The following is a 26935-nucleotide window of genomic DNA, read 5'->3' on the forward strand; positions in this document are numbered from 1 at the left end:
ACTGGATAAAAGCAAAGATGAAAAGTGGTTCAAAATCTGGTTTCATTACATATAAACTCATAGCCTTGGGCAAATTATTTAACTTCTCCGTGCCTCAGTTCCTTCATCCGTAAATGGAGCCAGTATTGGTACTGAACTCAAAGAGTTGTTGTGAGGATTAAGTGAGTAAATACACAAAAAAGCACTTCATCAGTGCCTGGCGTACAGTAAGTAGTCAATAAATGTTAGTCTTTTTTTAAAATCATCATTATTATTTTTATTATTGCAAGATATATTATAAAGCAGCTAACTCTGATACAATGTAAAAAAAAAAATTACCTAGTGTTCCTGCCAAGAAAATCTTTAAAATGAACCTAATCTTGAGACAACAATCAGACAAATCCACAATGTAAGACACTGTACAAAATAATAGGTCTGTATTTTTTCAAACAAATTATCATAAAAAAAGGCTAAGTGACTATTTTAGATTAAATTAGACTAAAATTGACATAATAAAGGTGATGCATCAAACATATCCTAAAAAAGAGAAAAGTCTAGTTAAAGAAAAAAGATATTTTGAGGGTAACTGGGAAAATCCAAATACGGATTTGACATTAAGTGACAGTCCTGAATTATTATTCATCTTTTTAAAGGTTATAATGGTATGATAGATATATAATAGATTATTCTTAATTTTAGAAAATGCATGTGGAAATATTCAGGGATGAAAGTCATATGCCTGCATCCTACCTTTAAAAGGTTCAGCAAAGAGAAATGGAGATAGGCAGGTAGAGACAGACTGAGCAGTGTGGCCAAGTATAACAAAAATTAAAATTAAAAAATAAAACTGAGGAGCCAACATGGACCTAGAGTTCATCTTACACATGGATAAAATGTGATCTAAGTAAAGCTAAATACAGTCTCATTTCCCAAACTTCCTTCAATATTTTTTCTAATCACATAAATACAAAAAGAAATGCTCAAAAGGATATTTATTAAATAATACATACCCCCTGAGAGTTCTATAGGTTTTCCCCTGTTCTGGGTTAAGGCGGTAGATTTCTGGACACAGGCCGATAATACCATGGCATTATTTTCTATTTTCACCTCTTGTTCTTCTTGGCAGAGGATGCATGTCAGCACCTCCTTTTCAGTAACAGTCGGACCCCGTTTAGGACCCAAAGCAATTCTAGAGTAGTCACTGACTGCTGGGGTGCTACCAAGAGAAACGACCAGAAGTGAGGACACATGTTTTGGTCACTTGTCTTTATATTTTGGTAGATTTTAAGTAACTATAGGGTAAGAACTTTAAGAACAAAAATAGTAAAATAAAAATGATAACTTAGCAATATTAGCTTAAAATCTTTCCCCTTGATTTTTCTGACTCTTACCAGTTAATTTGCTTATTAGAAAATACACTTTGTGCTGCTAAGTACAAAGAAAGCAGATCACAAAGTAGATTACATAATTATACTTAATTTATTGTACCAAGAAGCTGGGTTATTGTTTTTTTCTGATTATAAAAGTAATGCATGCTTATTAAGAAATTTTGGAAAATCTACAAAGTATAAAAAAGAAAACAAAAAGCATGATACACTCACAACCTAAAGATAACCATTTGTATATTCCCATCCAGTTCACTTTCTATTTATAACATTCTTTATACATAATTAAGATCATATTACATATATAGATTTGCATCTTGTATTCACTTATATCTTAGTTGTTTTCTCATGTCATTAAAATTTCTTCAGAAACATTGTTTTTAATGGTTGCACAGTACTCTTACTATATGGGCCGGTAATAGTTTTATCCATTCCCTCTTACTAGGCATTTAAGTTTCTATTCTATTTTGGTAGGCATTAAAATAAAAACTTACATCTTAATGATTTAGCAATTCTTAGTATGTACTCAATGTGTGTAATAATAATGTAATAACAGCAAATATTTATAAATCACTAATTACGATGTGAGGCACTGTTTCAAATACTTTACATTATGTTAACTCATTTAATCTTTCCAACAACCCTATGAAGTAGGTCCTAATATTACCTTCCATTGTTAAGATGAAGAAACTGAGGCCTAGAGACAGTAAGAGACTTACCTAATGACTCATCACTATGAATAGCAAAGCCAGGATTTAACCCACAGGATCTGACTTCATAGGCCATGCTCTGAACTACTCTGCAATACTGCTTTACCTGAGCAAGAAGCTCCCTGAAATGTCAGAAATCTTTCGACAAACTGGGAATAACTTAAATGTTCATCATCAATGTAAATGCAATTTTATCATACAGAATATTATGTAATTTTTAAAAGGTGCAGTTTACAAAGCTACGTGTTGTACAACCTCTTAGGAGGTGCTCAGCAAGATGTGGGGCAAGGTTTATTTTCTTGGTTATCATAAGGACTGGGAGACAGTACTGGACTGAGTGGATGAGGAGCCAGAGATACTAACTGTCCTGCAATTCATGGAGCATGAAAAAGAACTGCTGCCCAAATGCCAAGACTGAGGAACACTGTGCTCGTTTTGTATGTAAGAAAATACTGCATAGATTTCCAAGTGAAAATGACAAGTTGCACAATGACACATACACAATACCACTTACTGCAAATAAAACAAAAAGACTGAATGATACTATATAATTTCTATAGTTCCATATATTTGTATGTAATAGCATAATAGCCATTCTGACAGGATAAATATAAAACTTATGACCAGAATATCTTCTGAGGAAGGGCAGAAAGGGGACCTGGATTTAGGCCAGTACTTAAACAGAACTTTAGTTTCATGTCTAACATTTGATTTTTTTTTTAAGATTTTATCTATTTATTTGACAGACACAGATCATAAGTAAGCAGAGAGGCAGGCAGAGAGAGGGGGAAGCAGGCTCCCTGCTGAGCAAAGAGCCCGATGTGGGGCTCGAACCTGAGCAGAAGGCAGAGGCTTTAACCCACTGAGCCCCACAGGCCCTACATTTGATTTTTAAAAGGAAAATGTATCAATATAACTGTGTAATTAAAATTTTATTTTTAAAAATGAAAGAGAATGCATTTGTGACTTTGGACCTGAGAAAGCCTTTTAAGATACAAAAAATTAAAACTCTAAAAGACTGATAAATCTGTCCTTATTAACACTGAAAACTTCTCTATAGCTAAACTTCATAATTAATGCTAAAAAATTAGGGACAAAATATGGGAAACATGCAACAAAGTTTAGTACCCATAATTTTAAAGGACTTCTAAAGATCCATAATAAAACAAAAGCAAAGTACCCAACAGAGATGGGCAAAGGATAGTGACACGTAATTCCCAGAAAACAAAACACAACAGACTAGTGAACAATCTTATGAAAAGATGCTCAACCTAGTACTAACAAGTAATCGGGGAAATTCCAACAGGCACAGATTTATAATGTTGATAGTATCTAATTTTTTCAAGTACTGATAATAGTAAGTATTGGTAAAAATGAAGGAAATAGGAACTCTCAAACACTGTTGGGAGTAGGAACTGGTAAAACCACTCTGTAGGACATTGTGGCAATATCAAAATTTCAAATAATTATGACTCAGCCCTTTCACATATTAATTCCAACCTTGAGAAGTACTTAATACAACTGTACAAGAAGGCAAATATAAAAATATGTTCTGACACATTGTTTATAACAAGGGAAAACTGGAAAATAAGGGAAAATCAACTTAAACACCCAAAGTCTGATAAATAAAATATTATATATACACACTAGGGACTATAATGCAGTAGTCATAAATCATGTAGAATCTATACCACAGATCTATAAATAGTAACATGAGAAGATTTATAAGACACTGAGTAAAAAACCAATCTGTAGAACAAAAGTCAAGTTTTAATAAACTATTAAAAAACACAAAACAAAATTACTTAAGTGCATATAAATAAATGCACAGAAATAAGTTTAGAATACAAGTTACTTATTAACAGTGATTATCTGTGCAGAAAGACTTACGTAAAGGATGGTCAAAGGAAACTTAATATTTTATTGGAATTGTTTTCAATGAGAACATAATAATTTTATGTATGCAATCAATCAATAATAAAAAATAAATAATAAAAGTATTAAGGCCATTAGTTAACTCTGAGCACATATTTGCTTATATCCTCTTGTTTGGATAAATATATGGTATCTCTTTCACTACTTTCTTTTATTAGCTATTTTTATTAACATATAATGTATTATTTGCTTTAGGAGTACAGGTCTGTGAATCGTCAGGCTTACACACTTCACAGCATTCACCATAACACATACTCTCCCCAATGTCCATAAGCCAACCACCCCCTCCATACCCACACTCCCTCCAGCAACCCTCAGTTTGTTTTGTGAGATTAAGAGTCTCTTATGGTTTGTCTCCCTCCCGATCCCATCTTGTTTCATTTTTTCCTTCCCTACCCCCCAAAACTCCCACTCTGCCTCTCAAATTCCTCATATCAGGGAAATCATATAATTGTCTTTCTCTGATTGACTTATTTTGGTCAGCACAATACCCTCTAGTTCCATCCATGTTGTTGCAAATGGCAAGATTTCATTTCTTTTGATGGCTGCATAGTGTTCTATTGTGTATATATACCACATCTTCTTTATCCATTCATCTGTTGATGGGCATCTAGGTTCTTTCCATAGTTTGACTATTGTGGATATTGCTGCTATAAACATTCAGGTGCACATGCCCCTTCGAATCACTATGTTTGTAGCCTTAGAGTAAATACCCAGTAGTGCGATTGCTGGGTTGTAGGGTAGCTCTATTTTCAACTTTTTGAGGACCCTCCATGCTGTTTTCTAGAGTGCCTGTATCAGCTTGCATTCCCACCAAAAATGTAGGAGGGTTTCCCTTTCTCCGCATCCTCTCCAACATCTGTTGTATCCTGACTTGTAATTTTAGCCATTCTGACTGGTGTGAGGTGGTACCTCACTGTGGTTTTGATTTGTATTTCCCTGATGCCAAGTGATGTTGAGTACTTTTTCATGTGTCTGTTGGCCAGCTGGATGTCTTCTTTGCAAAAATGTCTGTTCATGTCTTCTGCCCATTTCTTGATTGGATTATTTGTTCTTTGGAGGCTGAGTTTGGTAAGTTCTTTATTGATTTTGGAAACTAGCCCTTTATCTGATCTGTCATTTGCAAATATCTTCTCCCATTCTGTCAGTTGTCTTTTGGTTTTGTTGACTGTTTCCTTTGCTGTGCAAAAGTTTTTGTTCTTGATGAAGTCCCAAGAGTTCATTTTTGCCCTTGCTTCCCTTGCCTTTGGCAATGTTCCTAGGAAGAAGTTGCTGTGGTTGAGGTTGAAGCGGTTGCTGCCTGTGCTCTCCTTAAGGATTTTGATGGATTCCTTTCATCCATTTTGAGTCTATTTTTGTGTGTGGTGTAAGGAAATGGTCCAGTTTCATTCTTCTGCATGTGGCTGTCCAATTTTCCCAACACCATTTGTTGAAGAGACTGTCTTTTTTCCACTGGACATTCTTTCCTGCTTTGTCGAAGATTAGTTGACCATAGAGTTGACGGTCTATTTCTGGGCTCTCTATTCGGTTCCACTGTTCTATGTGTCTGTTTTTGTGCCAGTACTATACTGTCTTGTTACAGTTGTAACAGAACTTGAAGTCTGGAATTGTGATGTCACCAACTTTGGCTTTCCTTTCCAACATTCCTCTGACTATTCGGGGTCTTTTCTGGTTCCATATAAATTTTAGGATTATTTGTTCCATTTCTTTGGGAAAAAAAATGGATGGTATTTTGATAGGGATGGCATTAAATGTGTAGATTGCTTTAAATGGCACAGACATTTTCACAATATTTGTTCTTTCAATCCATGAGCATGGAACATTTTTCCATTTATTTGTGTCTTCCTCAATTTCTTTCATGAATACTTTATAGTTTTCTGAGTACAGATTCTTTGCCTCCTTGGTTAGGTTTATTCCTAGCTATCTTATGGGTTTGGGCAAAATGGGATTGACTCTTAATTTCTCTTTCTTCTGTCTTGTTGTTGGTGTGTAGAAATCCAACTGATTTCTGTGCATTGATTTTATATCCTGACACTTTACTGAATTCCTGTACAAGTTCTAGCAGTTTTGGAGTGGAGTCTTTTGGGTTTTCCACATAAAATATCATAGCATCTGCAAAGAGTGAGAGTTTGATGTCTTCTTTGTCGATTTGAATGCCTTTAATTTCTCTCTGTTGTCTCATTGCTGAGGCTAGGACTTGCAGTACTATGTTGAATAGCAGTGGTAGTAGACATCCTGGCCATGTTCCTGATCTTGGCAGAAAAGCTCTCAGTTTTCCCCCGCAGAGAATGATATTCGCTGTGGGTTTTTCAAAGGTGGGTTTGATGATATTGAGGTATGTGCCCTCTATCCCTACACTTTGAAGAGTTTGATCAAGAAAGGATGCTGTACTTGTCAAATGCTTTTTCAACATCTATTCAGAGTATCATATGGTTCTTGTTCATTCTTTTATTAATGTATTGTATCACATCGATTGATTTGTGGGTGTTGAACCAACCTTGCAGCCCAGGAATAAATCCCACGTGGTCATGGTGAATAATCCTTTTAATGTACTGTTGGATCCTATTGGCTAGTATTTTGGTGAGAATTTTTGCATATGTGTTCATCACGGATAATGGTCTGTAATTTTCTTTTTTGATGGGGTCTTTGTCTGGTTTTGGGATCAAGGCAATGCTGGTCTCATAAAATGAGTTTGGAAGTTTTCCTTCCATTTCTATTTTTTGGAACAGTTTCAGAAGAATAAGTATTAATTCTTCTTTAAATGTTTGGTAGAATTCCCCTGGGAAACCGTCTGGCCCTGGGCTCTTTTTTGTTGGGAGATTTTTGATGACTGATTCAATCTCCTTAATGGTTATGGGTCTGTTCAGGTTTTCTATTTCTTCCTGGTTCAGTTTTGGTAGTTTATATGTCTCTAGGAATGCATCCATTTCTTCCAGATTGTCAAATTTGCTGGTGTATAGTTGCTCATAATTGTTTCATTACTTTCTAACCAGTATGTTGCTAACATGCAATATCTAGAGGGCTGGAACTTGTTAATTGTTTAAGTTTTGCATTAATTTCTAGTTTTATTACTATCATCACCCAAGGATACCTTTACCTTCATATCTTTTTTTAATCTTTAAAATATACAGTCTTCATCCTTAGGGTCCTTGTTAGCATATTCAACTTGAGGACTACAGATGCATTATGGATAATGTTACTACTGTTATTACAAAGGCAGAATTTCCTAAAACTATCTACAACACACACTGTTTAAAGAGCAATGGAAGCTTGTTTTGAAAAATAAGCATAGGAGGTATTTATAATATTTTAAATTGGAATGCTTTTATTATTTATTTATTTATTTATTTGATAGACAGAGATTACAACTAGCCAGAGAGGCAGGCACAGAGAGAGAGAGGAAGGGAAGCAGGCTCCCTGCTTAGCAGAAAGCCTGATGTAGGGCTCGATCCCAAGACCCTGGGATCATGACCTGAGGCGAAGGGAGAGGCTTTAACCCACTGAGCCACCCAGGTGCCCCAACTGGAATGCTTTTAAAAGTACCCTTATTTTGTCTCTTTTTCTTAGTATATCTATATAACCTCCCACAAAGCGTGACCCCCAGCAGGATAACTGATTTCCCCAAAAGCAAACCACAATGAGACCGCTTTTAAAAGTACCCTTATTTTGTCTCTTTTTCTTAGTATATCTATATAACCTCCCACAAAGCGTGACCCCCAGCAGGATAACTGATTTCCCCAAAAGCAAACCACAATGAGACCCAGAACACTAGACTTACTGATTCCCATTTTCTACCGTGCTATCCATGACCACAATTATGGGCATTGTCTTCTTTCTCTCTAAGAAAAAAAAATGAACATAAACTACCTTTTTCAAGTGAAGGATTTTTTTTCAATTTGTAATAACCACAGTCATTTTTAGCAGGTATCATAAAAAAGATGTGAAATATTTGAACTGATACATAAATGTGCATCTAAGAGTCTGTGCATTATGTAATATATTCTGCAACATATATGCTAATATAAAAGAAAATTTATAAGTTCAAAGAAACAAAAGTACAATTAGTACCTACATTTTAACATTAAAAAAAAGAGCCTGTGCATACAAGATAACATAAGTTGATCTCGATTTTTGCCATTCCCATTTTTGTATCTTTTTGTGCATAAAGCCTCTCACCAAACTACTGTGCACTTGAACTGCTTATGAACATAAATTTACATTCATTAAGTACCTTAAGAGCTTTCACTGTACCTTTCCTAGTTTAAAAATAATGTAATTTCTCCTATTATAAAATATATTTTGGAAAAATTTTATTTAAAATCAACATGTCATTTTCCCTCCACAAAACTGAGTTGCTAATTTCTAGTTTTGCTTGGTTTTACCTCTCTTCCTCCATAATGGAGTCTTCTTTTCCAGACATTTCCGAGGTGCTGTCATACATGAGTTTATGAGTTTCAATGAAGTTTTTCTGTAAGGCAGACATCTGAGCCATTATCTTCTGGCGGTGCAGTCTAGCAGCTTCAGCTTTTCTTTTCCGTTCTGCTTTTTCTTTATCATGAGTAATCTGGTATTAAGAAATCACAAAAAATTAGGTAAGATCCCTTGTTGAAATTTACATATATTGTTCAGTCAGGAAAAATTCCCTAGAGTTAAAGTCTGATGAAATTTAATTACCACTTAAGACTAGATGCAATCTGATGTCTCAAAATGAGCAAGCAGGCTCCATGTATCACACAACTAATTGCTCTTCTGGTTATTTCAATAATTCAATGTAAAAGGCACAAGTACCTTGAATATCTAATAAATTGTCTTTTATACTCAATGCAGGTAGATTAAGAAATAAAGTTAGAAGAAAAAATTTTTAAATCATAACTCAATCATTCAATCAATGACATTTAATCAATTTTACCCAACTTGATGATATCTAACAGTTACTACTAGAAACCTAACACTTACTGCTAGATGCAGTGCTAAAACTGAGAACTTAAACATATTACTGAGATATATGGTGTCTTTTTATTGTTTCTATCTAACTTAAGTCCAGTGTTTTTCTTTTAAGAGGGATAGTTAAAAATCACAAGTAATAAAAAAAAAATCACAAGTAGTAGTATTCTCATAATTTTAAGATTAGAATCATCAAAACTTGATTTGTTATATTATAGTATTTTGTAACCTAAATATTACCGGACTTCATTGAATCTAAGATCTACCATTATCTTATGTTGTGCTAAGAAAAGAATGCTGCTGATTAAATTATAAGTCATTTGGGACTGGAAGAGATTATGCTGAGTGAAATAAGTCAAGAGAGAGAGTCAATTATAATATGGTTTTACTTATTTGTGGAGCACAACAAATAACATGGGGGAAATGGGGAGATGGAGAGGAGAAGGGAGTTGAGGGAAATTGGAAGAGGAGGTGAACCATGAGAGACTATGGACTCTGAAAAACAACCTGAGGGTTTTGAAGGGGCGGGGGGTGGGAGGTTGGGGGAGCCAGGTGGTGGGTATTAAGGAGGGCACATATTGCATGGAGCACTGGGTGTGGTGCAAAAACAATGAATACTGTTATGCTGGAAAGAAATAAAAAAAAATTATAAGTCATTAATTATAGGCTATATCCCAATTTCAGACATTAAAATATTTTAAAAATTAATAAAATACGGTATTTCCAACAGAGCTCCATTGTACATCAATTTCCTCTGCTTTTATAAAATATATACTTTATATTGGACAACTGTATGTCAAATACCACTAATCTCTGTAATATAGAAACACAAGCAAAAGAAGATGGACATCTCATAAACTACAGGTTCCTTCTAACAAAAAAGCAGCAGGTCTTTTACACCAGTGAAGTTCAAAGACAAAGAAGATCACCATTATTATAATGTTATTACCTCATCATTCTTAATAGATTCTGATCCTGATGTAGTTGCCACAATTAAACAAGATTTTTCTCTTAATCGCTTCACTGTGTCAAACATCTATGACAAACAGATGAAAGGTTAAAAGAAGATTTGGTTAGACTAACCAGAAAAACTCCCTAATTTGATTTAGTCATATGTCACAAATGTCTTAGACTTAAATTTGACATACACACACACAAATAGTTACACATGTAAACAGTTATATAAATATTTCAAGCATATGCCAAACCTCCCCCAGTTGATGAGCAATACAGCCAAGGGAGGCTGCATACCTGCTGATTTCATCTGCAGGTATGAGCATATCTATACTTTTGTCAGGAGAAAAAATTTAATTTAAAATAACATTTTTAGTACAAAGATATATAAAGACAAAAATACAAAATGGAAAGTGAAATCCTCTTTTCCTGATGCCAGTTGCTCTCCTCAAAATTAAGATTATTAGGGGGCACCTGGGTGGCTCAGTCAGTTAAGCATCCAACTCTTGATTTTTGGCTCAGTTCATGATCTCAGGGTCATGAGAGCAAGCCCTGCGTGGGGCTCCACTCTGGGTGTGGAGCCTGCTTAAGATTCTCTCTCTCCCTCTCCTTTTGCCAGAAAAAACATTATCAGAATATATATTTCTTTATATTTACATATATTCTCATCAGAAACAACCCTATCATATATACCATTTCCTATCTCTTTTTCACTTAAACAATTATCTGTAGAGATACTTCCATAATAGCTTATGTAGATCAGTCTCATTCTTTTTTAACAAAAATCAAAGTTTCAACAATAGGATGGTACCTCCCCAAAACTTGTTTATATTTTGGAGTCTCATTCTCATGTATAAAAACCTCTCACAAGGAACTTACAACACAACTTTATATTAAACATTTGGGGAAAATATGCAATGATTATAAGAACTGATACTTGTACTTTTTGTACACCTTGATAATAAACTTTGGTATTCTTTTTTTAAAAATTTTATTTATTTATTTGAGAGAGAGAGAATGAGAGAGTAGATATGAGAGGGGGAAGGTCAGAGGGAGAATCAGACCCCCCACTGAGCAGGGAGCCCAAAATGGGACTCAATCCCGGGACTCCAGAATCATGACCCGAGCTGAAGGCAGTTGCTCAACCAAGACACCCAGGCACCCCATAAAATAAAAAGAAAATTTACTTTCTTTTATTTTCTAAAAGAAAATAAATTTTTGGAAATGGTTCTCCAATAAATAACATTGTAATTACAGAATATAAATGTTGAACTAAATGCAGTTCAATTTCTTTTTCCTTTTTTTTCTTTTAAATAAGCTCCATGCCCACTGTGGAGGCCAAGGTGGGGCTTGAACTCAAAACCCTGAGATCAAGACCTGAGCTGAAATCAAGAGTTGAACTGACTGAAATACCCAGGTGCTTCGATTTTTCTTTTCTTTTCTAGATTTCATTTATTTGAGAGAGAGAGAGAGTGAGAGAGCACACACAAGCTGGGGGCAGGAGGAGAGAGAGAGGGAAAAGGAAATTCCATGCTGAGCAGGGATACCGACTTAGTAGGGCTCGATTCCAGGACGCCAGGATCAGGACCTGAGCCAAAAGCAGACACTTAACCAACTAAGCTACCCAGGTGCCCCCCTGGCACCTTTATTTTTTTAAAAAAGATGTTATTTATTTATTTGACAGAGAGAGAGAGTGAGAGAGAGCACAAGCAAGGGGAGCAGCAAGCAGAAGGAGAGGGAGAAGCAGGCTCCCCACCGAGCAAGGAGCCCAATGTGGGGCTCGATCCCAGCACCCTGGGATCATGACCTGAGCTGAAGGCAGACACTGAACCCACTGATCCACCCAGATGCCCCCCTAATTTATTTTCTTAATAAGAGTTGAATACTTATGTTTTGATTTTATATTTTTAAAATGATTATATTGGCAAATTTAACACAAATACTAAATACTTGTGAATTCTACTCCAAGAGAAACCTTAATAATAACATCATACATACCAAGCATGTATAAGGATTATCTCTAGTTACCAAAAAAGCTGACTTCTTGAAGTAAAAATCAGTACAAAGACCTCCAACTGATATGAATATGGAAAATAATCACTCCATATTCTAGTTATCAAAACACTTATCTTGCTTACCACATCAGAATCGTTTTTTAAATACAGTGAGGGGAAGCTCCATAATCTTGGTTTCATGTTTCCATGTGGAGGGTTTCCCATTAAGGTAATGTTTCTTGGCTTCTCTCCCTACCCCTTATTCACTCCTCCCCAAAGGCAGCAGCTTCCACTCAACAGTTCAAGCTCCAAATTCGATTCATTTTTCACTCCTTCATTTCCCTCATCCTTTCCACCATTATCTATCAGCAAATTCTATACATTCTGCCACCAAATTACACCTGAATCAGTTCAGCTTCTCACCATCTGCATCTGAGTCTTGGTCATGCTCATTTCTCAACAGGATTTCTGCAACAGTTTTCTTTTTTTCCTTTCTTTCAAGATTTTATTTTAAGATTTTATTTATTTATTTGTCAGAGAGCGAGTGAGCACAAGCAGGCAGAGGCGGAGAGAGAAGCAGGCTCCCTGCCAAGGAAGGAGCCCGATACAGGACTCGATCCCAGGACCCCGGGATCATGACCTGAGCCGAAGGCAGCGGCTCAACCGACTGAACCACCCAGGCATCCCTCAAGATTTTATTTTATTACTTTTTTAATTTTTTTTGAGAGAGAGAGATAGTGAGAGAGAGCACAAGCAGGTGGTAGGGGTAAAGGGAGAGGGAAAAGCAGACTCCTGCAGAGCAGGCTGCCTGACATGGGGCTTGGTTCCAGGACCCTGAGATCACGACCTGAGCTGAAGGCAGACGCTTAACCAACCAAGCCACCCAGGCATCCCTCTGCAGCAGTATTCTAAGTTTCCTTGCTTTTACTCTTGTCCCCTATAATCCACTTATACCAGAGGAGCCACAGTGATCTTACAGAAGTAGAGACCAGATTATGTCACTTAAAATCCTTCACTAGTTTCCCACTGTCCTCAAAAATAACATCCACCACTTTACCCTCACCTGTCAGGTTCTATCTATATGATCTTGCTCTTGGCTTATCCTGTGACCTTGCTGCCTTTCTCTCCCTCCCTCATTGTGCTTCAGTCATACTGGCCTTCTTTTCTGGCCACCTTAGAACTTCTGCAGTGCTGTTTCCTTTTTGTGGAATACTGTTCCCGATTTTTAAAGTTTGGCTCCATGTCATTCAGTTTCAATATTATCTCCTAAATGAGGATTTTTTTTTTTTTTTAAGATTTATTTATTTGAAAGAGAGAGAGAGAGAGAGAGAAAGAACATGCACTAGCCGAAAGAGTGGAGGGAGAGGGACAGAGAATCTTAAGCAGACTCCACCCTGAGTGCAGACCCTGACAAGGGGCTTGATGGTACAACCCTGAGATCATGACCTGAGCTGACCAAGAGATGGATGCTTAGCCAACTTAACTTGGGCCACCCAAGTGCCCCAAAAGAGGCCTTTCAGATTACTCATCTGAAATTACCCTCTATTCTCTACTGAATTATCCTTTTCTTGTGCACTGCCTGTACCTCAACTAGTGTATGCTCCATGATAGCAAGCACCTTATCTGTGCTGTTCAGAGTCCAGAAATGACCCTGGCACATAACAGACATGCAACAGATGCTGACTGAATAATGACACAAAGGAGTAAATCTTAGTTTATAAAAAAAAAAACAATACTTCCACTAAAACATGAAAAAATGTGAGTGACCATGAAATCAGTGGTAAATGACTTTACAATTGGAGAAGAGTGGTTTAACATTACAGACAGAGGATTCTTCAATCTTTAAACCAAGATATGATACAGTTTATTTATCAAGTTCACCTGGAGTATCCATGTTATCATGTCCTTCTGGCCTTCTAACTGGGGAATTCCTTTGAGTTTTTCCAAAAGCATTTGTATATTCTGAGCATTCATGGCTGAACTTCCCAATCCTTTTTTAAAACACAAAAGTTAAAATCATAAACAAAAATCTTCATAATTATAATCTTTAGTGTTACGTTATTCACAATGATAACCGAAGTTCATAATCACTCCCTTAACTACATTAATTTTTCAACCTAAGAATCTGCAATGTCATAAAGTACTCAGTACTAAATTAAACAACTTGAAAAACTTGAATTATTTTAGAACTTGTAATACAATTTCCACTGGGGCCGCTAGTCAAAGCTACCTTTAATGATCTGACTCTCCCCTTTCCTCCACTTGGCTCACTATCTAGTAAAAGTAGTTAATGAGAAACAAGGCTTCCAAAAATTTGAAAGTGGGGGCTTTTTATAGTCATAAACTGAAGAGGTTTATGATGTCTTCGAGGACCTAAAAAGTATAGTCTAGAAACAAAACATGAGATACCTTTTTCCTATTGGTCCCGTAATCAATGTCCTTGGAATGTGCTTTGATGAAACTGTCTTAATTTAATAAATAAATCAAAATACATCTTAAAAACAATCTAATCTAAACCTATCCTTTTCTGATAGGAAGAAAACAGTGCAAGACAAACACATTATCATTCACTCAGATGTCTACAATCATTTTACATTCAGGAACATAAGTATCTTCCATGGATGGGTAGTATGAATGTTATGGTTGATAAGTAGTAAATATTTGTAATACTGAGACAAAGAATGAATGTAAGAAATCATCGATGTATGCATCCCCACTCAAAAAAAGGAGGGGGTTTAAGGAGTAAAAAAGATTGTAGTAGGGGATTAAAAACCTATTTTTACTGTTGAAAACAGTTAAGAACTAAAGATGCTAGGGAAAGTCTTAATTTCAGGATTGCTTTTTATTAAGGAGTGGTAGATTAAGACTCTGTAAGAGCTAAACTTTCACTTACAAATTGGTAACTAGCTGAAGCTATGCTGAAAATTAATATTAAAACATACTTGAAGCCTTATGGTAAAAGTCAAATGTCACTTCTTCTTCAGGAGCTTTTTGAAGCTGTTGCTTTTCTTCTAGTAAACCCAATGCCAGAATATGAAATGCCTGAAAGAGGAATATGAAAAGATCTATAAAACTGTGCTTCCTTAGGTAAATATACCTTAAATGAAGGTAAAAAAGAAGCAATCTGACAGATAAAAAAGGGGCAAAGGTTATGAACAAGCAGTTCATAGAAAGTGAAATGATACACATATGAAAATGTCCAACCTCACTTAAAGAAATGTGAACTGAAACAAGACCATCCTGTTTTTCACCTATTAGAGTGGCAAAAATTTTAGAGTTTAGTAAAATACAGAGCTGGCTGAGGTGCTGGGAACAGGCACTTTTCACCACACTGGTAATGGCAAAGTAATTGGTATAATATTTTGAATGCCAGTGATGATATTTATTCAAAATGTAAAAATACAGACCTAATATTAGAAATCGGTATGACAGAGACACTCAAGTATGCAAAGATATTTGTACAAGGATATTCATTTTAGTGCTATACAGAGACCTGGAAACAACCTAAATGTCTAGTAACAGGAGACAGGTTAAATGCACTATACATATCCATACAACAGAACATACATCTATCCAGAATGAAACAGGCCAGTACATGCTAATGTGTAATGATTTCCAGAAGATACAAACCTTTTTTTTTTTTTTTTTTTTTTTTAAAGTTTATTTATTTATTTATTTGACAGAGAGAGATCACAAGTAGGCAGAGAGGCAGGCAGAGAGAGAGAGGAGGAAGCAGGCTCCCTGCTGAGCAGAGAGCCCGATGCGGGACTCGATCCCAGGACCCTGAGATCATGACCTGAGCCGAAGGCAGCGGCTTTACCCACTGAGCCACCCAGGCGCCCCAAGAAGATACAAACCTTTAACAGTGGTTATCTCCTAGGTAGGACACTAGGGGTAGGGTTAGAAATTTTAAACTTTGATTTCAAATATATCTCCATGGCCTAAAATTTTTAGTCATGTATTTACCATAACAAAAACTGAGATACACATATGGTATGACCAGCATTTAGAACCTCCAGACCAATAACAGCCAAGGAAGAAAGAAAACTAATTAAATTAAATTAATTAAATTTTAAATCAAGTTAAATAAATACCTAGTTATAGCTACCAAAGGTGACATTATTAACTAATTGTCTATAACAATACCAAGAAAAAATACCCACTTCCACTTAATTAGCTACTTCCTATAAAAACTTAATGAAATAATTATACCCACATACCAATGGAGAAATTATTCTTTGCTCCTAAATAGGAAATGGGGTAACCCAAGATTCAAGTCTGTCTTCTAATCATTATTTGGTCATAATACAAGTGAAATAAGAAATACAGAAAATTATGATGCAATAAGGATATACCAACTTATTATTAGCAGGGCAGGGTTTTAATTCGTTTTTTCGAATATAAATGGTTCTCAAGAGTAAGGATACTAAAAACATGAGAATGTATGACTAAAAAAGTCTGCACCAAATCTAAACTATTTTTAATGACCCCTAGGTCTCAGGTGCTCTAGTGTGGTTCTGACTGAAGTTACAAAGTTGGAACCAAAGATCTGCTCCTTCCTGGTTCCTCACAAACCCCATCATGTAGAAATAATTTTGAAAGCAGAAAAAATATTTCAAGTATACATACCATCTGAAGCATTCCTTCAGTCCACAAGTTAGAATCTGTGTCAATTGCCCGCTCAAATATGGTCCTGAGAATGTACATCATGATATCACAGTTGAGAAGGTTAACCACTTTGCTGAAAGCAGGGCAGAATTCAGGAGGTGGTGGAGGTGGTAACGCTATAGTGATGGGAGATGGGCAGCAGGAGACAAACAAGTAATTTTTATTTGGGTTACCCTACATGCTAAATTGCATATGTCAAAATCACATATTATATGCAAAACAACAAATGATTTTTGTTACCTTTAAAGCACTGAACACAATGATGTCAAGGGAAATATAAGTTACTGTATCAGTCACCCAAAATAAACTCTATTTGCTATAAATTAAAAAATTCTATTGCCATTGAATAAGTCATATCTTAATATGAGGACAAGAATTAACAGATTCTTTTTACTCCCACTAGTTGCCCACCCTTAAAAAACAATGAAAACAAAAATGAAAAATACCATATGTTTTGCTGATATAAAAACCACAGAAAATAGTCAAAAGTAGTCTGTTCTGGGGCACCTAGGAGGTTCAGCTGGTTCAGCATCTGATTCTTGATTTTGGCTCAGATTATGATCTTTAGGCCTGTGAGACTGAGCCCTGCATTGGGTTCTGCACTCAGGGTGGAGTCAGCTTGCCTCTTTCCCTCCTCCTCAACCCCACCCCCTGCTCACTCTCTCTCAAAATAAAAAAAACAAAATCTTAAAAAATAAGTCCATTCAGAATCTCACTTTTTACCTTCATCTTTGTTTTCCTGTTTCCTCCTTTTTTTCTGCATATGTTCTGCCTACGTATCAAAAAGCAAACAAACAAACAGCAACTTTAAATATATTGTTTGGCAAACATGAAATAAATGTTTGATACTTTGAAGCAAGCAGGAAAGATCCAGGAGCCCACCAAAACACATACTAAGTATGTATTCAAAATGTTACCTTGTGCCAGAAATAAAATGACTATCCTAGGAAAAGCCACGGCAAACCAGATGAGTAACATCCCTCTTCAAGACTTTACTCCCCATTCTTTCAGTCTATAATACTCTTTTAATGCCTAATGTTTATTCAGGGCATCATACTATGGGCTAGAAATTATTCATTCATATTTATAAGGACAAGTTCAAATATCACCCTAACTGATCAAACTTAACATTACCCTTAATGGGACAAACAGACATTATGTGCCTACTAATGTGAAACAATTTATTACCTATGTAATATTCTTGCCCCAGAAAGTTTAACTTAATTCTAACCATGAGAATACAATCAGGCATATCCAGAATGTATTTTAAAAGATCAGTAGCCTGTACTCTACAGATAAATGGCACTATTATGAAACACAAAAAAGGCAAAAAGATTACCCTAAATTAAAAGGGACTACAGAAACATGACACCAAATGAAGTGCAGGATTCTTGACTGAATCCTCCTCCCCATGACACAGTGATAAAAGGATAATTTCTAGTAAATCAAAAAAATTTAAATGTTCCCTGTACACTAGAAGACATTACTGATTCAATTTCAGTTTCTTGGGTGAGATAACGGCCTCTATTGGTGAGAATCAGTATGAAACTACAGAAAAACCAAGAAATTTTCTGTGGAGTTAGGAACCATAAAGGATTTAAGGCTTATTTACCGAAGAGGATATCTTTTCCTACCTTGCTATGCTGAGTTTTGGAATAATGATAAAAGTACATGTTGAAGTCTTTCAATGATTCATCTTTCAGTTCATAAACTCCATGGCCTGACACACCTGGTTTCCTAAACAGAAATATAGAGATGTACTGCAGTGTTGTTGTAGTATAAAATATTGACATAATAAGAACCTAAAAATTAATCAAACTGTCAAAATCTAGAAGAAATATGATCATTTATCAATTAGCTTGCTTAAACTGAAATGACTAATTTTATTCCAACAGTAAAACTAAAAACCTACATTGTAAGCTCAAAGTCCCGATAACAGCCAAGCTGTGTTTCATAATTAAGAAATTTAAGTAAATCTGAGAAGTTTATATTATACAGTCCCGATCTCATGCCCTACTTAATTTGCTAAGACTTTCTAAAATGGTAGTGAGATACCAAATTGTAGATGAAAATACAGTGTTGGGACACCTGGGTGACTCAGTCCTTAAGCTTCCAACTCTTGATTTTGGCTCAAGTCATGATCTCAGGATTGTAAAATGGAGCCCTGTGTTCAGCTTGTGCTCAGCGAGGAGTCTGCTTGAGATTCTCTGTCTCCCTTTGCCCCTCCCCCTATGTGTGAACGAGTTCACACACTTTATCTCTCCCCCTAATAAATAAATCTTAAAAAGAAAGAAAGAAATAAAGAAAAAACAGGTTTGAATTTTTTATACAGTACTATAAGGAAAAGCATCAAAGCCTAAAGGAATACATCATATTTGTTCAGCACATTAAACAGCTTTTGGTTTCTACTGAATTTTTAAGTGAAATGTGTTATTTATTAAACCATAAAAAAAGCTACATCCTATTTTAAGTTATTTAAAACTAGTAATTTATTTATGAATATAATACTATAAAAAGTAGAAATTCACTACCAATAGGAACTTTTTGAATTTCAAGAACTTATCTTATTTCCATTTCATGTGTCTCAAAGAACCAAAGAATTATAAAATCTCCCATTCAAATGTATACGGCTTTTTTGTTTTGTTGATGATTTCCTTCACTGTGCGAAAGCTTTTTATTTTAATGTCATCCCCCAATAGTTTATTTCTGCTTTTGTTTCACTTGTCAGGAGACATTTATAAAAATGCTGCTATGGCCGATGTCAGAGAAATTACTGCCTGTGTTCTCTTCTAGGATTTTTATGGTGTTAGGTCTCACATTAGAGTCTTTTATCATGCTATTTTTATTTTTGTGTATGGTGTTAATAGGTAGTGTCCAGTTTCATTCTTTTATATCAAGTTGCCCAATTTTTTCCCAGTATCACTTACTGAGGAGACTATGTTTTCCCCATTGTATATTCTTGCCTCCTTGAGGCAACATGACCATGTTAATTGTGCATTTACTTCTGGGCTCTCTTTTCTATTCCATCAATCTATGTGCCTTTTTTGTGCCAGTAGCATACCATTTTTAAAAAATTAGTTTTATTCCGGTATAGTTAACAGTGTTATATTGGTTTCAGGTGTAAAATACAGTGGTTCAACAATTCCATGCAACACCTAGTGCTCATCACAAGTGCACTCCTTAATCTTCCCATCATATATTTCACCCATCCCCCACCAAGCTTCCCTTTGGCAATCACCAGTTTGTTCTCTATTTTCAAGTCTGTTTCTTGGTTTCTCTCTCTCTCTCTTTTTACCCCTTTATTCATTTGTTTTATTTCTTAAATTCCACATATGAGTGAGATCATATGGTATTGGTCTTTCTCTGACTGACTTATATCCCTTGGCATTACACTCTCTAGCTCTGGCTATGTTGCAGCAAATGGCAAGATTTCATTTTTTTTTTTTTTTTTTTAAGATTTTATTATTTATTTGGCAGAAAGACAGAGAGAGGGAACACAAGCAGGGGGAGTGGGAGAGGGGGAAGCAGGCTTCCTGAGGGAGCCCAATGTGGGCCTCGATCCCAGGACCCTGCGATCATGACCTGAGCCGAAGGAAGACGCTTAACAACTAAGTCACCCAGGTGCCCAATTTCATTCTTTTTTATGGCTGAGTAATAACACCTCTTGTTTTTCCATTTATCTATTGATGGATACTTGGGCTGCTTCCATAATTTGGCTATTGTAAGTAATGCTGCAATAAACATGGGGTGCACGTATTCCTTTGAATTAGTGTTTCTGTACTTTTTGGGTAAATATCCAGTACTGCGATTACTGGATCATAAGGTAGTTCTACTTCTAACTTATTGAGGAACCTCCAAACTGTTCTCCAGAGTGGCTGCACAAGTTTGTATTCCCACTAGCAGCATGAGAAGGTTCCTTTTTCTCCACATCCTCACCAACACGTGCTGTTTTTTGTGTTTTTGATTTTAGCCAATCTGACCATACAGTTTTGGTTACTATCTTTGTTGTGTATCTTGAAATCTGGAATTGTGATACCTCTAGCTCTGTTCTTCTTAAGATTTCTTTGGCTATTTGTCTTTTGTGGTTTCATACAACTTTTAGTATTATCTGTTTCAGTTTTGTGAAAAATGATATTGGTATTTTGATAGGGATTGCACTAAATCTACAGATTGCTTTGAATTATCTGGACATTTAAAAATATTAATTCTTCCAATCCATGACCATGGAATATCTTTCTATTTGTTTATTCATCTTCTATTTCTTTTATCAATAGAAAACTAAACTATTAATACCCTAACTGACCAGGAGCCTTACTAATAACATAATTAGTTGATTGATACATATATTTTGTATGTTAGATGTATTATATACTGTATTCTATAATAAAGTAAACTGGAAGAAAGAAAATGTTTTTAAGAAAATCATAATGAAGAGAAAATACACTTATAGTATTGTACTGTAAAAACTCCACATATAAGTGGACCCATGCTATTCAAACCCATTTTGAAGGGTCAACTGTCTTATCATCTAAATCATTTAGTATCATAAATGAGTATTTCTCATACACCTGTCAAAGATACTCATTTCTTCAACAAACACATACCAAAGTGCTTATTGTATGCCTCTCATTTTCACCCTTTTTAATCTGTCCTCCGCTCTTGTTCTTGGGAGTTCAGGCAAGGAATTCAGAGCTTCTACAAAGTATCCAAAGTACAAGAACAAAGATTGGTCTATCTCTCAGAATAAGCATAAATATTAAGTACTTACTTAAATGTGGCCACTTTGTTAATGACATTCTCTAAGCCAGTTTCATTATTTTCCTGTTGAAACAATATTTTTGTCATTTTTACCTTCATGTTATGACTTTTCCTTCTCTTATTGTGAACTGAAATACATTTCAACATTCTGGAAGTACTTTGTAAGCAATAAAAAAAGATCAACTTCTAATATAAAAAAAATGAGGTCTGAAGCCAATTAGCTTTGTTTTGAAGAACTAATTTCTTAACAGAAATAAAATCTATAAATAAACTGCTTACGGAAGAAATTTTATCTAAGTCTGTCCCCATATGTATATACATACAGACACACACACACACACACACACGCCCAACAGTTCAGAGAAAAAAAGCTTTCCTTTATGTAATTTGTTCATCATCCACATCATTTAAGCACATGTCCATGCTGTACCAATACCTAAAACCAAGGTTATAACATAAATGGGACCTAGAGCAAAATACATGTAGATGCCCAAATATACATTTGATTCCGGCTTCTGCATTATAATAATTTTCTGATTGGCTGGAACTTTTCCTTAATCAAGTAATGTTTTTTATGAAGTCATTTAAAATCAGGATAAGGACAAAATCAAGATACCAAAGCAAGCTCACAGATTCCCATAGTTGTGCAAAAATTATGATATTTAACCTCCTTTAAAAACAATGCACTTGGTGGATGCCTCAGTGGCTCAGTCGGTTGAGCTGCTGCCTTCGGCTCAGGTCATGATCCCAGGGTCCTGGGATTGAGTCCCGCATTGAGCTCCTTCATTGGTGGGGAGCCTGCTTCTCTCTCTGCCTCTACCTCCCACTATGCCTGCTTGTGCTCTCTCTCTCTCTGACAAATAAATAAATAAAATCTTAAAAAAAAAAAAAAATAATGCACTTGGGATAAGCAATGAAGTTAGAGTATGCCCTAAAGCTTTCTTTTTGCAAAGTATGGTATGTACATCACTAGTGGTATGTGAAATTATTTTAGGTTGCACATAGTTACATATTCTTAAGATTTTGAATTATTTTAATATGAATTAGGAAAAAAATCCAGAATCTAAACCTACTATTTCACTGATAGGATTGCCTAGAAAGATGCTAAGAAAAAATGTAATTTAGGGGCGCCTGCGTGGCTCAATCAGTTGAACACCTGACTCTGGATTTCAGCTCAGGTCATGATCTTTTAGGTCATGAGACTGGACCCCACACTGGAATCTGCACTTGGTGGGGAGTCTGCTTGAGGATTCTCTCCATCTACCCCTCCTCCCACTCTTGTGCTCATGGGCTCTCTCTCAAATAAATACATCTTTTAAAAAAAGACATTTGGTCTCAGGGCGCCTGGGTGGCTCAGTGAGTTAAGCCTCTGCCTTCAGCTCAGGTCATGATCTCAGGGTCCTGGGATGGAGCCCCACATCGGGCTCTCTGTTCAGCGGGGAGCCTGCTTCCCCCCTCTCTCTCTGCCTGCCTCTCTGCCTACTTGTGATCTCTGTCAAATAAATAAATAAAATTTAAATAAGTAAATAAAAAGTAATTTAGTCTTAAAATGTATTAATAATTATAAAATTGGTAGATGGATATACAGAAATTAGGAAGGTGTTATACCAAATGGTTAGTTTGAGAATCAGTTAACAATGGAACTGGAAAAAGATACAAATATTTTTTGGGAAAAATGACCTATAGTCCAAGCTTATCTCTCTGCTTCTCTAGAACACCTTGATAATAGATAAGTCTAATCCTCTTTTAAGAATCATCGTTCTAGGTGCATGGATGGCTCAGTGGGTTAAGTCTCTCCCTTCAGCTCAGGTCATGATCCCAGGTCCTGGGATCGAGCCCCACATTGGGCTCTCTGCTGGGTGGGGAGCCTACTTCTTCCTCCCCCTCAGCCTGCTTCTCTGCCTACTTGTGATCTCTCTCTCTCTGTCAAATAAATAAATAAAACCTTTAAAAAATATTTTAAAAAATTAAAATAAAAAAAAAGAATCATTGTTCTAATTCATAATTAGAAATATGAGACTCATAGTCTTTAGGACTACTACTTTGACTATCAGTATACACAAAAACATAAGTATCACCTGTGGTGGTGCTGCGAATGACACTGAAGGTCCCAGAGGCAGCAGAGACACTAACGCAGGCTCACTCTGGGATACAGGAAGACATCAAGCCTGGAGGAGATTACCAGTGGTCTAGAATGCTTCTATCTAACCTACCTTCCTTTCTTCTCCTGGAATCAGTCCTGACAGTCTTATGGCTCCCCCAGCTTTTTCAAACTCCCTCACCATTTTCTCTCACAGACAACATTCCTAATAAACCCTTACATGTTTTATCTTGACATCTGTGTGCATCTTGGAAGATCCAGACTAATACACTACCCAAATAGTATTTCATGGAGCTCCCTTTTTCTCTACAGAAATTTTATTTTAAAGCAAACAAAAAGTCAAGGAGTTTCTCATTCTAAGATGTTTTCCAAATAGCTATAATGTTTCTAAAATGTTCCTACCCAAAAGTTCAGAATTAAAGCTTATACCACTAAGAATGGATACTTGTAGATCTGCAAAACTTGCTAAATAGGTTTTCCTCAAACTTCAAAGTAGTTTCCAATTAACAAAAAAGGAAAAAAAAATTCTATCTTAAGGTGAATGGAGTAAAAAACAATATTGGACTTACATTCTCAGGTAAATTTTTGGCAATGGCACTATGTGGCATGGGTTCAATACAAAGCAAATGAATAATTTCTCTCATTGTGACCTCTTCTTTGGTTACATTTCCCACTCCAGGTACATAACGCTCTCCTAATACAAACAATGAAAAGGAAAAGTAAAACAATTATTTTCTGTTTAAATCTCTTCTACCAGGAATACTTATACACAGAACAAGGCAGTTAAGTCCATGAGAGAGGTACCAAAAATTATTTGCACATGTTCCTAAAATCTAAAGAAGTCTTTATGTAAAAGTCAGAGGAAGAGAAATGAAGAGATCTAAAGAACACAGGCTTTCTTATAATTTATACAAACATAAGTATACATACACATACTCACACATTATAAACAAGGCCCCTCAATTAAACTAGCATGTGTTCCTAAATCAAAAAACAAAGTACATGGCACAAAAGAGCAGTGACCATTGTTGAACAAGAGCTTTTTGAGACCATCTTCAATTTTGTCTCTACTTATTATTTTAAGAAAGAACACTGAAAACTCAAAAACAAAATACTTAAAATAATATGTATCAGGAATGACTGGTGTTGCTAATGCCCACATGATCACACTTCCATTTTTCATTTCAATAAACTGCCAAATGGAGAGAGAAAAATAGCTAAGTTAACTATGGGAACTTCACCAGTGTCATATCACCTAATTCTAATTGCTAAAGAAGGCCTACAGTAACTGGCCTTATGTAACAACTGATTTTCAAAACAACATATATACCAAGTCCTGTGATACTTATAACAACAGAAAACTTTTGCCTAAGAGATTTGATAAATTCTACACATTAGCCAAAGAATGACTTTTTGTGAAATAAATTCATTTCAAACAGATCACTCCTCTTAACATATGTAAAGCACTTTGTAACTTTCAATTTTCTTTACTAAAACAATCCCCCAGAAGTTCAGTGTTAGAAGGAACTTTAGAGACAATACAGATTAGCCTCAAATTTTACAAATTAGGACTCTGAGACCCAAAGAATATAGATGGCATGCTCTAGATAATCAACATATTATAAATAACAATAATGTATAATATATAATACTATAACATATAAATTAATAATACAATGTATAATATAACATGTAATTACTATAGAATATTATATAATTATATATGTTAATTATACATATATAAATGATATATATTAAATGGTTGACTCCTGAAAGCAATGAACTTACTATACTCAAGAATATAGCAAGCATGAACTAAAAATCAAATCACATAGGAGGAAAAACCCAATAAATCTGGATAAACGCAGTAACAGAAAAATAATAGTAACAATAATAAAACAGTAAAAATGTAAAATAGCAAAAAATAATACAGTACTAGAAATTCTTCATATAGCATTCCAAGAACAAACATTAAAATTTCCCTCAAGTTCTTATAATTTAATAATGCATAGCATTAATTTAAAAATCTTTTATACATTTCCATCTCATTTAGCAATGAAGGTTTATCATACTTCCTGCTGAGACAAGCAGCCAGTAAATAATTAACTCTTTCACAACAAGTAAAATGAACCCATGTTTTCAGATTTAGTTAAAGGCAAGAATCCTCACCAGGAAGTACTAATGTAAAGCCATGTCTGCTGCAGTAACGTAAGAAATAACAGCTAGAATGAATGAGAAGTTAAGAACTTTCACTTAGCTGATAAAACCAACAGACTATAAAATAGAACATAAAAGAATAAAAGTATGGCTAATATTTGCACAGTCATTTAACAGAATGACATGACGAAAATATATTTTATTTAGACCTATTTTACACTGAAATTTCATATGTAAATAAGATTTATAGCACTCAATGGGTAAATATTTTTCATCTACATTTCTAAGTAGGATAACTGTATTCCAGACCTCTACAAACAAGAACAATTATAAATCAGGTATTGAAAAATAAAGACATAATAGAGCTGTGCTTTTTCAAAAGCTGGGTCTCTAAATATATCACTCATATTAGTCACATTAATCTCTAATATTCTATGCTATGTTTGGGAGACGAGTAAAATGATAAATTATAGTTTTTATTCATGTTCTCTCTAAAAAGAACTTATAACCTATTTCAAACATGTTTTAATCTTACCTACAATATAGATGAGGACTTGAAGCATTTCCTCTATTAATGTATTATATTGTTTAATCAAATCCTATTGAATCAAAAGAGAATAAATTAGTTACATATGAACCAAAAGCTTTCATAAGACATAGATTTCTGGATCAGGCTCGGGGCCTATGCAGTCCAGTATTTTCTTCCAGACTACAACAGATTATTAGGTGAATAATTCCCTTTTTGGGGGCACCTGGGTGGCTCAGGGGGTTAAGCCGCTGCCTTCGGCTCAGGTCATGATCTCAGGGTCCTGGGATCGAGTCCCGCATCGGGCTCTCTGCTCAGCAGGGAGCCTGCTTCCCTCTCTCTCTCTGCCTGCCTCTCCATCTACTTGTGATTTCTGTCAAATAAATAAAATCTTTAAAAAAAAATTATAAAAAAGTAATTCCCTTTTTGGACATCAAATTCCATTAGGTTCACAATATCTGGTAAGTAGTAACTCAATAAAAATATTACTATTTTCATGATCATTGCCATATAACCTTAAGTCAATAAAATAATTCTAATGATTTCCTTCTTATCTGGGTTGGTGGGGTGGGACAGTGGCTTCAAACAATAGATCCCAGTTACAGAGACAGTAGCTTTCCTTAATACACCTCTTACTTAAGCATTGTAGCAAATTACATACTCATTTTTCACTGAGTATAAAATGACTAAAAATTAGCTTTATATTTTATATACTATACTTTGGTCCTTTGCAACTAACTTCTAATGTAAAGGTATAAAATAACATGATTCATGAATTCAAAGTAAGGTAAGGACTCCTTTATAAATTCATATCACATTTCAAA

The 26935-nt window shown here is 35.3% G+C and overlaps 1 protein-coding gene across 4 annotated transcripts in view; it reads right to left on the reverse strand.

Annotated features, from left to right (window-relative positions):
* The window catches only part of UBR1 (ubiquitin protein ligase E3 component n-recognin 1), a 139517-nt gene that overhangs the window by 43136 nt on the left and 69446 nt on the right, over positions 1–26935 (reverse strand). For all 4 annotated transcript variants that reach the window (XM_032343464.1, XM_032343463.1, XM_032343465.1 and 1 more), the window contains exons 20-30: positions 26121–26184; positions 23998–24122; positions 21338–21390; positions 18204–18306; positions 17293–17341; positions 16531–16685; positions 14844–14943; positions 13783–13892; positions 9903–9989; positions 8392–8573; positions 990–1195 (exon numbers count right to left, since the gene is read on the reverse strand). In XM_032343464.1, coding sequence (XP_032199355.1) covers positions 990–1195; positions 8392–8573; positions 9903–9989; positions 13783–13892; positions 14844–14943; positions 16531–16685; positions 17293–17341; positions 18204–18306; positions 21338–21390; positions 23998–24122; positions 26121–26184 — 1234 coding nt within the window. The remainder of the gene's footprint in view (positions 1–989; positions 1196–8391; positions 8574–9902; positions 9990–13782; positions 13893–14843; positions 14944–16530; positions 16686–17292; positions 17342–18203; positions 18307–21337; positions 21391–23997; positions 24123–26120; positions 26185–26935) is intronic.

Source organism: Mustela erminea, chromosome 5 (assembly GCF_009829155.1).
Source record: "Mustela erminea isolate mMusErm1 chromosome 5, mMusErm1.Pri, whole genome shotgun sequence".
Lineage (NCBI taxonomy): Eukaryota > Metazoa > Chordata > Mammalia > Carnivora > Mustelidae > Mustela > Mustela erminea.